The sequence below is a fragment of the Vombatus ursinus genome, unplaced genomic scaffold (assembly GCF_900497805.2).
Source record: "Vombatus ursinus unplaced genomic scaffold, bare-nosed wombat genome assembly UNPS02014837.1, whole genome shotgun sequence".
Taxonomy (NCBI): Eukaryota; Metazoa; Chordata; class Mammalia; order Diprotodontia; family Vombatidae; genus Vombatus; species Vombatus ursinus.
The window spans coordinates 716271-727756 of NW_020954615.1; the positions used below are offsets into that span (position 1 = coordinate 716271).

An 11486-nucleotide genomic window follows, 5' to 3' on the forward strand; every position below is an offset into this window, starting at 1 on the left:
ATACTGACAAAGGTCTCATGAGTTACAAATATCATCTTTCCATGCAGGAATGTAAACAGTTCAACCTTAATAAGTCTCTTATGATTTTCTCTTTCCCGTTTATCTCTTTATGTTCCACTCGAGTCTTGTATTTGAAAATCAAATTTCCTATTCAACTCTGATCTTTTCATCAGGCATGCTTGAAAGTCCTCTATTTCACTGAAGGACCATTTTTTCCCCTGCAGGATTATACTCAATTTTGCTGGGTAGGTGATTCTTGGTTGTAATCCTATCTCCTTTGCTCTCCAGAATATTATATTCCACGCCCTGCAGTCCCTTAATGTAGAAGCAGCTAAATATTGTGTTATCCTGATTGTGTTTCCACAATACTTGAATTGTTTCTTTCTGGCTGCTTGTAATATTTTCTCCTTGACCTGGGAACTCTGGAATTTGGCTACAACATTCCTAGGAGTTTTCCTTTGGGGATCTCTTTCAGGAGGAGATTGGTGGATTCTTTCAATTGCTATTTTGCCCTCTGGTTCTAAAATATCAGGACAGTTTTCCTTGATTATTTCTTGAAAGATGATGTCTAGGCTCTTTTTTTGATCATGGCTTTCAGATAGTCCAATAATTTTTAAATTCTCTCTCCTGGATCTATTTCCAGGTCAGTTGTTTTTCCAATGAGATATTTCACATTGTTTTCTAATTTTTCATCCTTTTGGATTTGTTTTACAGTGTCTTGATTTCTCATAAAGTCACTAGTTTCCAATTGCTCTATTCTAATTTTGAAGGAAGTATTTTCTTCAGTAAGCTTTTGGACTTCCTTTTCCATTTGGCCAATTTTGCTTTTTAGGGCATTCTTCTCCTCATTGGCTTTTTGAACTTCTTTTGCCGTTTGGGTTAGGCTATTTTTTTAAGGTGTTATTTTCTTCAGTATTTTTTTGGGTCTCCTTTAGCAAGCTGTTGACTTGTTTTTCATGATTTTCTTGCATCACTCGCAGTTTTTCCTCTACTTCTCTTACTTGTTTCTCAGAATCCTTTTTGAGCTCTTCCAAGGCCTGGGACTGATTCATATTTTTCTTGGAGGCTTTGGATGTAGGAGCTTTGGCTTTGTTATCTTCTTTTGGTTGTATGTTTTGATCTTCTTTGTCACCAAAGTAAGATGATATAGTCTGACTCTTTTTGCTCTGCTTACTCATGATCCTGGCCAATTACTTGAGTTTTAAACTCTTTGTTAAGGTAAAAGTCTGCTTCCAATGTGGAGAATGTACAGTCCCAAGCTTCAGGGGTTTGTACAGCTGTTTTCAGAGGTACTTCTAGGGACCTGTAAATTTTCAGTTCTTCCAAGGTGGTATGATAAGGGGCATGGTGTTTCCTCTCCACCACCACAACAAGCTCTACTGCACCAGCTCTCTTCCTTGCCCCAGGACCACCCCTCAGAACTGTGACCCAGATCCAAGCACGGGCAAAGCAAGAGATTCCTGCCTCAGCACTGGCAAAGAGATCCCTGCAATCCCCCTCTGATCAGCCACTCGATTCCCCCTCAGTCTGTGGGCCAGAAGCTCAGGAAAAAGCTGCAGCCCTGGGCCGCACTCGAGACTTGCGGCTGAAACCTAGCTCCTCTCTCACCGCAGTCACAGACTTCGCCCACTGACCTCTAAGTTGTCTTTGGCATTGAGGGGTTGAGAAGTCTGGAAACCACCACAGCTGCCTGCGATTCAGTCCTCTGAGGCCTGCTCCAGGGTCGCTGCGGCCTGCGCACCCACGCCGCACTGTGCTCTTCTCCCCTCCCGGTGCGATATACCTTTCCAATCAATCATCCAGGCTGTCTTTGGCAGGAAATTTGTTTCACTCTATCTTTTTTGTGGGTTCTGCTGCTTTAGAATTTGTTTAGAGTCATTTTTATAGGTATTTGGAGGGCTTTGGGAGAGAGCTCAATACAGTCACTGCTTTCCCTCCGCCATCTTGGCTCCGCCCCCCGAAAGACCAGGGCTCTAACACTGCCTCCAATATCTGTTGGCTGTGAGACCCTGGGCAAGTCACTTAATCTCCACATGCTGTGGTCTAGCCTCTAAGACTCTGAGCTGCAGAGAAGGTGGTGATCTGCCTTGGCGGAGGAAGTTTCTTCATCTGGGAGTTCCCTCTGATGAGGAAATGACAGGTCCAGTTCTGTTGTTATTGTTAGGTATCACACGGGCAGGATGCCTGGATGGTTTGGGGGGTCCGGTGCCCATGTAGACCCAAGGGGTCACTGCCGAGGCACTGGCAGACAGGAAGGGGTGCCACATCAGCCTTGCGATAAAGGCAGCTCCCAAGTTTTCAGGGGAATGTGCTGTCCCTGGGGACACATGATCACCCCACCAGGAGCCGACCCAACCTGCTTACAACTAGAACAGGCCGGGCAGGATGTGGCTTCTTCCTTTACGGTTCAGAAGCCGCTGCTGCCGCCACGATCAAAAAGCCTGAACCTGCGCCTGGGGTGCTGGGGTGGGGAGGAGCGAGGAATGAGCCAGATTCTTCTACAGGGGTGTGAGCACCTACATGCTCCCTCACTGGCAAGTGTCTGGAGTGACCCCAGCCCCGCCTCGCTTTACCTCCAGCCCATCTTAGGATAGGGATGGTGACTGGACCTGTGGGTCATTGGAGTAGGGAACTCCCAGCGGAGAATCCTTCCTTTACCTGTGCAGGTCAGCACCTTCTCTGCAGCTTAGGGAGCTGCCTAGAGCCCTGAGGGGCTGTGACTGGTCCAGGGTCACATAACCAGCATGTGCGAGGCAGTTCTTAAACTCAGGTCTTCCTGGCTAACCATCCACAGCCCCACACTGCCTCTCTGCCACATAGTGATTGCTTAGCCTTTAATTCGTTCTTTCTTTCATCCATCCATCTGTCCATTTATCCACTCATTCTTTCTTTTATTCATTCATTCATCCATCCATTCATCTGTTCATTTGTATGTCCATCCATTCATTCTTCCATTCATTCATCCACCCATTCATTTTTTCATCCATGTCAAAATGGAGCCCCAAGTGTGGGGCCTGTGTGCATATTTGCGTATCTTTTCCCCCTGCCATGGAGTGATGGCATGGCATGATAACCGTGATGATAATTAGGAAGACAATGAAGAGGACTTCCATTTCTTGGGTCTAATGAGTGAGGCCCTGGGGGTGGGGGTGGGGTGGGGTGGGGGAGGGTCAAGGAGGAGGAGCTTTACAGGCTGGTGGGTTTAGAGAATGGACAGAAGGACTGATGCCAGCCTTCTCTTTCCCATCCAGTGGATGATGCTGTGATGGACAACGTGAAGCAGATATTTGGGTTTGAAAGCAACAAGAAGAATCTGGTTGACCCCTTTGTGGAAGTCAGCTTTGCAGGAAGGATGGTAAGGAAGCACCTCTTGGAGGTGGCACAAGTGCCAGTTACGACCTGTGTCTGGCCAGACTCTGTGGGATGTTGGTGGGGGGGGGGGGAAGGAAGGAGAGAGACACAGACAGACAGAGACAGAGACAGAGAGACAGAGACAGAGACAGAGACAGAGAGACAGAGACAGGGACAGAGAGGAGAGAGAGATAGAGACAGAGAGGAGAGAGAGACACAGAGAGGAGAGAAAGAGACAGAGAGACAGATAGAGAGAGACAGAGAGAGAGAGACAGAGAGGAGAGAGAGAGACAGAGAGACAGAGAGAAGAGGAGAGGAGAGGAATGGGGGGAGAAAGAGAAAGAGAGAGAGAGAGAGAGGAGGGAGGGAGAGAGAGAGAAAGGAAAGAGAGAGAGAAAGAGAGAGGAGACAGATACACACACACATACACACACACACACACACACACACACACACACACACCATTTATCAGGAGTCCATTAGGTACCAGACACTGAGCTAAGTATAGGGAGTACACAGACAGGAGTAGGACGTTTCTGGTCCTCAGGGAGTTCACCTACCATTGAGGGAAGGCAGGTGAGGGGGATAACATGTATATACACAAGTAAATACAACATATGTACAAAATCTATATGAAGTCTCTTTTTTTGGATAGGGGAGGGGAGAGTGCTGGCACAGAGGGTGGGTGAGGGATTCAGATTAGGAAAACCCTCTTAGAGGTGGCACCCAAGCTGAGCGCTGAACAGAGGTTGACTGACATTCAAAGAGATGGTCATGATTGGGGACAGCCTGGACAAAGGTAGAGAAGTGGGAGATGGGAGGTAGCTAGGTGGTTCCCTGGATCATCTACTGAGTAAAGGGCTGGGAGTCAGGAAGACCAGAGTTCAAATCCTGCCTTGAGTACTTCTTAGCTCTGTGACCCTGGACAAGTCATTAACCTCTCATCTCTCAAATAGGGATGATAACATCTACCTCACAGGGTTGTTGTGAGAATCAAGGCAAGTAACCTGGTGATAGCTTTGCATACTTTAAAGTGCTCTATAAATGTTGACTGATTGGTGGTAATGGTTTAATTTAGGGACAGCAAAAGCAGGGAGGCTAGTCTGGCTGGGATGTGGACTCTGTGTGTGTGTGTGTGTGTGTGTGTGTGTGTGTGTGTTTTACATGAACTAAGTCCAGGAATTGACACTGGGGCTGGATTGTGAAGATTTTAGCACCAGAGGATGGGCTGTTTTATTCTAGAGGCACTAGGGAGCCTCTGGATCTTTCTGAGGAGGGGAGTGACGCAGTCAGATCTGCACTCTGAGAATGTCGATGCCGCAGCTCTCTGGAGGCCGGGTTGGAGAAAGTATTATTGTAGATAAAGATTTTTCCAACTTTGCCATTTTTCTTCCTGCTTCTCTGAGTAGGAAGTACCAGTCTCATTGGGCATATGGAGAAACTGAGGCCAAAGTGATTAAGTCATGAACTCATAGATCTAGAAGGAAACTCAGAGGCTTCATTTTCCAGGGAAGGAAACTGAGGCTCTGGTCAATATATGGGCTCTTGGTAAAGATCTATAATAGCCTGACTGAGGTGGCTGGGGCTAGGAGAGGTGAGTGACTTGTCCAAGGTCATGCTGGTAGGAAGTGTCAGAGGCAGGATTTGAACCCAGGTCCCCCAGTTCCCAAGCCAGCACTCTGTTACAGCAGGCTGCCCCCGCCAAGGTCACCCAGCAAGTCCCTGGTAGTCACAAACTTCATTTCTAGGCCCTGATCCTATTCCCTCTCCATTGACTGCCTCCCTGGGGCCTAGGCAATGTTTAAACTGCCTCTGCAACCCACACCGGAGTTTCCACTCCTCATTTTTACAACTCTAATAATCTTTATTGATGTGAATCTAGCACTTCTGAGGTTGCAGAATTTTATATAGATGACCTCACCTGTGGCTCACAATAACCCTGGTGGGGTCTTATTCTCCCCATTTTCTAAATGAGGAAACTGAGCCTCAGAAATGATCTGCGGTAGACACAAAGCTGGCGGGAGGTGGGATGCAAACCCAGGTCTTCCTGGGTCTAGCACAGCAAGCTGACCCCAAGCCTAACACCCCCCAAACCATGCAGCTGCTCATAGGTGGGAGATGCGTGGGAGGAAGAACTTTGGAGGGAGGGGCTGACCGCCTGTGTGGCGCTTGGCGGCTCGGCCCCCCTCTCTGGCCTTGGCAGCCTCACCTGTGTCAGGAATGCTCTGCACGCAGGTTCCTTCCAGCTCCCTCCCATGTGGCCTCCCCCCGCCCCACAGATTTTTGCCTGCCATGCTCATGTCTGGGGAGGAAGGCAGGGGCCAAGGCGCGTGCAAGGGGGCAGCGGCCGCCTGTGTGATGTGGCTTTTTGCAGACGCTGGGGCCGCCAAGATGTTATTGCAGGAAGCTCACCTGCGGGGAGCCGGGAGCCGGGGGCCAGGTTTTCCGTCCCTCCAGAGGAAGGAGGGGGGCGGGCAGCCAGGACTTCCCCTGCTGAAACTCCATCCCGTTCCCCCTTCCTCTGCCCCCGGGGCTCCCCACCCCGTCTCTGCAGGCCCTGCCTTCTCCTCGCATCGACTGCTCCCCAATTTGTGAGCCTTTGGGTAGCTCGCGGGAGGGGCTTTGGCCCCACGCTTGACTCCAAAGCTGCTGACCTGCAGAGCCCCCCCACCCCTTCCCCCCATACGCCTGTCCTGTCTCTGTCCCTGCTTTCCTTCGTCCCTCTTTGTGGAGATATGCACGTCCTTCGATCTGTAGTGTTGTGTGTGTGTGTGTGTGTGTGTGTGTGTGTGTGTGTGTGATGGAAAATCATGGCCCGCGCCTGTCGCTCTGTGTGTGTCTACATGGAACATATGTTTGCATGTGTGATGTCTGGTACTAAGCGCTCATGGTCGCTGTATGAGGTGTGTGTATCAGCGTGTGTCTGTGCTGGGGGTATGTGATGTGTGTGCTTTGCTCAGAGCTGCTGCCTGCCTGTCTGTCTGTGTTTGGATGGGGCTGAGGCCAACCCCCCCCCCACGCCCCTGCCCCACTTTCTGGCTTTCATAGCTCCTGCGTGGAGCCCCAAAGGATGCTCAGCCCCGCCCCGCCCCGCCCGGTCCCGGGCCTCATCCTCAGCAGTTCCCCATCTGCACACACCGCGGTGCTGCTGTCTAAGGAACAGCCCGGGCGAAGGCGAGACCTGGAGGCTGCGGAGACAGCCCAGGCCAGCCCAAGAGAGCTGTGTGCACCCCGCCTGGTGCTGCTCCGCTGGGGTGGCCGCAGAAGCTTGTAAAGAGACCCCCAAAGGAGAGGGGCTGTTCAGGACGTGCGCTTGAAGGGGAGGGCGGAGCCGTCAGCCCCTCTGCAGTCCCCCACCGTTCTCCTTGTGGGCAGGGGATGGGGCCGTTTGCTGTACCGGGCTGGCCCTTGTCCCCCTCGTCCGCACAAGCAGGGGCCGTCATAGATTCTTGTTCCCTACCCAGGGAGGCTGGAAATCGTGTGGAGAGACAAGTCCTCTGCTCCGGCTTATGAGAGAACAGTACCCCAGGGTCCCTCCAAGCCTCTCCTTATGAAGCCTTTGTCCCACAGAACCAGGGATGGAGCTTCTGTGCCCCTGGATGGGCCAGCCCCCCGGGAGCCCTGATATGGTGTCACGAACACTTTACAATAGCATTTCTTGAGTGACTTAAGGTTTGCCAAGTGCTTTACAAATATTATCTCATTTGGTCCTCACAACAACCCTGGGAAGGAGATACCATGATTTTCCCCATTTTACAGATAAGGAAACTGAGGCAAACAAGTATTATGAGACTGACTGAGGCACGATTTGAACCCAAGTCTTCTTAAGTCCAAGTCCAAAGCTCTGTCCACAGTGCCGCTTAGTTTCCTAGAGTCAGGACACCCACCCACTCTACCTCCAGAGACCATGGAACCTTGTCATCCAGGTGGAGGTGGGTGGGGCAAGAGGAGAGTCGGCCAGTGTGATTCAGGGCGTAGGGGAGGCCTGGGCAAGGTTTAGTGCCCAGAATGTGGGAGGGGATGGTCATGCTGTCCTGGAGGAGACTTGGGGTGGGGGCGGCAGAAGGACTTTGGATAAAGGGCAGTTGTGGAAGAGTCTGGCCCTGTTCTGCTTGGTCCTGGGGCGAGGGCAGAGGATGGACATTGGGGACAGGCAGGTGCAGGCTAGAGGTCAGTAAAATCATGCCAACCAGTAGAGCTGCCCATGGTGGAGTGGTCCGGGCAGGAGGTGGTGGTTTCTCTTGCTCTGGAGATCTTCGTGTGGAGGCTGGGAGCTGGAGACTCTTACTAAGGTCCAGCCTCTGAGGTCCCAGCATTCAGTGATTCTGGGATGGGGTCCGGCCCAGTGTCAGTCTTGTGACTGGGGAAGGATTTCAGTCAGTTGGAGGCCTGCAGACCACTTAGAAGGGTCCAGAGAAACCACTACACGCTAGGGCTGGTGTTGAGGGAGGGAAAGGGCAGGACCCAAATGCTGTTTTCCAAGGTCCTGAGGCCAGATGCATGACCATCCTCGAGAGTTCTGGCTTTGGAGTCAAAAGACTGGTTCAAAGTCTTGCTCGCACACTTTCTTTCCTGAGTGATGCCAAGCAGGCACTAGGGATACAGAGAAAGGCAAAAACCAGTCCCTGCCCTCGGGGAGTTCAGTCTAATGAGGGAGAAAACTTGCAAACGACTATTTACAAACAAGTTTAGGCAGGATAATTAGGAGATAATCAAGGGAGGGAAGGCTCTAGAATTAAGAGGAACTGGGAACACCTCGGAGAAAATGGGATTTTAGCGGGGATTTGGAGGCTTGCAGGGCAGTCAGGGCAGCCAGGTGGTGTTGCTGTAGACAAGATTCCGAGGCTCTGTTCAGCTCAAAGTCTTATTGATTCCAATACCCTGACTATTCCTTTGCATTTTATTTTTCTAGCTCTGCAGTAAGATTTTGGAGAAGACAGCCAATCCTCAATGGAACCAAACTATCACACTGCCAGCCATGGTGAGGGGACTTGAGGAAGGGCTGGACTGTGGGCTGGGGGGATGTCTTCTGTTTTCCTACTCTCCTCAGTCCCCAGGTAGGCTTAGTGGTAGAGAATTCTGGTCCCACCTGGCCCTACCTTCACCTTCTCTCTCTCTGCCTGAATCCCTTGGCCAACCCACTGCTCTCACCCCGTTTGGCTAGATTAGCCCAGGAGGTCAAGGTCACTGGCTGACTGTCTGAGCTAACCAGCCCCTTCCCTTGACCAAGGGCTCCCAGGGTGCTCCACAGGGCTGCTAGGAGTTCCTTTTCCAGGAGAACCCGATCGCTCAATGCTTCTCTCCTCTTTCCTCAGTTTCCCTCAATGTGTGACAAGATGAAGATTCGGGTCATGGATTGGTGAGTGCTCTATCTCTGAACTATAGAATTTTTAGAGCTGGAAGCTTCCTGGGATAATTGAATTTTATAAGTATTTTTTAATGTCTACTCAATTCAATTCAAGTGTTTATTAATCACCTACTGTGAGTCAGGCACTGTGCCAGGTGCTGACAAGGGATGCTCATTTATTTTTCATTTTATTTTATTTTTAAATTAATAGGCATTTATTTCCTTTCTTTCCCACCCACCTTCAATTTAAAAGAAAAAAGAGAAAAAAAAACAAATCCCTTGTTAAAAATATGCATCGTGAAGCAAAACCAATTCTCACATTGTCTGTTCCAAAAATGTATCTCATTCTGCATCTTGACAAGCGATATTTATATAATGCCTTTTAAAGATTACAGAATACTTTACATAATTTCTTCACTGGACCCTCCACAACCCTGTGAGGTAGGTACCACATGTGTCATATACCCATTTTACAGATGAGGAAATTAAGTCCAAGAGAGATTAAATGCTTTGCTCATGGTGACATTGGTACTAAATGTCAGAAGTCACCTAGGCAGGAAGTGTGGTACAGTGGAAAGAGCACTGGCTTTAGAGCCAGAGTGCCTGGGTTCAAATCCGACTTTGGCCTCTCTGGATCTCAGTTTCCTCATATGTAAAATGAGGAGGTTAGACACAATGGCCTCTGAGGTCTCTTCCTAAATCTATGGTCCTAACAGAGCAAAGCTGTCTCTCCCACCTCCTTAGGCAGTTCTTTATGCCTGAAATGCACTTTCTCCTCATGTCCATCTCTAGATAGCCCTAGTTTCCTTAAAAACTCAGCTCAACTGCCACCTCCTGCATGGTGTTCCCAGATCCCCCTTCCCTGTCCAGCTGCCCATCTCCTTCCATCCCCAAACCACCTTGTATTCATATATATATATATATATATATATATATATATATATGTACACATACATACACATAAAGGTCACATTTGCTCAAGTAGAATGGAAACTCCTTGAGGGCAGCACCTGTTTCACTTTTGTCTTTGTATCCCCAGCATCTAACACAGTATTTGGCATGCTGTAGATACTTTGTAAATGTTTGCTGATCGATTGATGTGAATCCAGGTCTTCCTGGTTCCACCATACTATGCTGTCTCTTCATACAGAAGCATGGCTCCTCCATCCCTTTGGGAGCTCAAAGCCTAGCTTAGGATGAAAAACACATACGTGGCTACAAACACATGCACACTTGACAATACCAAATGGCTTACAAACAAAGGCTAGATGACCACTGGTTGGGGATATTATAGATGAGATTCTTGGTCAAAGACAGATTGAGTTTGATGGTCTCTGAAGACCTTACAATTCTGACATTTGGTGATTCTGTAGTACTAAGCTGAAGAGTACAGATCTTACTGTGGTAGGCTGGAGTTGCCAGGAAAGCCTTTCTGGGGAAAGCGGGGACAAGATCTGGACCTGGAAGAACGGGTAGGATTTGGACAGGCAGAGAGGAAAGGAGAGGGCACGGCAGATGGGGGACTCAGTTTGAGCAAAGATGCTGAGGTGGGCATGAATGTGAGGCTATGTGGAATAAGGAGAGCCCTCTGGCTGGAACAGGAGAAGGGATGTGTTCGGGGAAAAGGGGAAATAAGATTAGGCATGTGGGCAGGGTGTGGGTCAGATGAAGCAGGTCTTGTCAAAACTAGGCTGAGAAGTTTGGGCAGGAAGTGATGAAGGTTGGAGAGCCAAGGAAGCTATCCCAGTGTCGAATGGACTGCAGAATCTGGGTCACCACTTGCAGGGCATGTTCCATTCAGTTTGATTCTGTTAGCCTTTGTAAAGCACCTACTATGGGCCAGGCACCATGCTGGCTACTGAGAATACAAAGACGAAACAAAACAGCTCCTACCTGGGGAAAAAAAGCACAGCTAAGGCTGTGTATATGAGGTGAGCCATGAAGCGAGCAAAGAGAGGAGGACGGAGAGCATTCCAGGCATGGCTTGTGCAGAGGCATATGGGTTGGGGATGGAATGTCGTTTGTAGGGGGACAGCAAAGAGGTTGGCTTGGCTGGTCTACAAAGGTTTTGCAGCTGGGAAAGGCATGTTTAAAGTAGAGTTTTAGGAATCATAAGAATTCCCCTTGGACTGGAGGGGACTTCTAGAGGTCCTCATTTCTGGCCCCTTGCCCCTCGGTTGGGCCACATTCCAGCCACCCCAGGTGGAGAGAAGCATCCCTTGTGTGTCCCTGAATAGCCTCGCCAATGGGGACTCCCTGGTTTTCCTAGGGGCCGGGTCACAGGGCCTCCTAACAAGGAGGACAGGGTTAGGAGGGAAGAAAAAAAAAGATTCCGGCTCACCACAGAGCCGTTCAGACATGTGCCAGGTTCACAGGAATAAAGAAAACAGCTTGTGGGAGTCTTAAGAGAAAATCAAAATGAAAACGGGAGGGAGTTCAGCAGTGGGGAAGAGTGTTCTGGGGCCCAACCACTGGTATGTGCCATTGGGAAGTGGTTTGGAGGAGCCCGAGCTCTGGGCCTTGAGACAGCTCTTCATTGCAGCTAATTGTGTGTGTGTGGGGGTGCTGAGTTGTGTGCTTTTTGTGTAAGTGTGAACAGTTGGGGTTTCTGTGTGTTTGCTTGGGTGTGGACATACAGGCACGCTTGTCCAGCTTGTATCCATGCCTGGGTATGTCTGCATGTGTCTCTGTATTATGTGTGAATGTCCCTGTGTCATACGCATTGTGTGTCTCTGGGCTGTGTATGTGTGTGTGTGTGTGTGTGTGTGTGTGTGTGTGTGTGTGTGTG

General features: G+C 49.6%; 1 protein-coding gene across 3 annotated transcripts in view; it reads left to right on the forward strand.

Annotated features, from left to right (window-relative positions):
* DYSF (dysferlin) overlaps positions 1-11486 on the forward strand; it is a 231419-nt gene that overhangs the window by 70899 nt on the left and 149034 nt on the right. For all 3 annotated transcript variants that reach the window (XM_027839970.1, XM_027839971.1, XM_027839972.1), the window contains 3 exons: positions 3252-3355; positions 8264-8332; positions 8667-8710. In XM_027839970.1, the coding sequence (XP_027695771.1) occupies positions 3252-3355; positions 8264-8332; positions 8667-8710 (217 nt within the window). The remainder of the gene's footprint in view (positions 1-3251; positions 3356-8263; positions 8333-8666; positions 8711-11486) is intronic.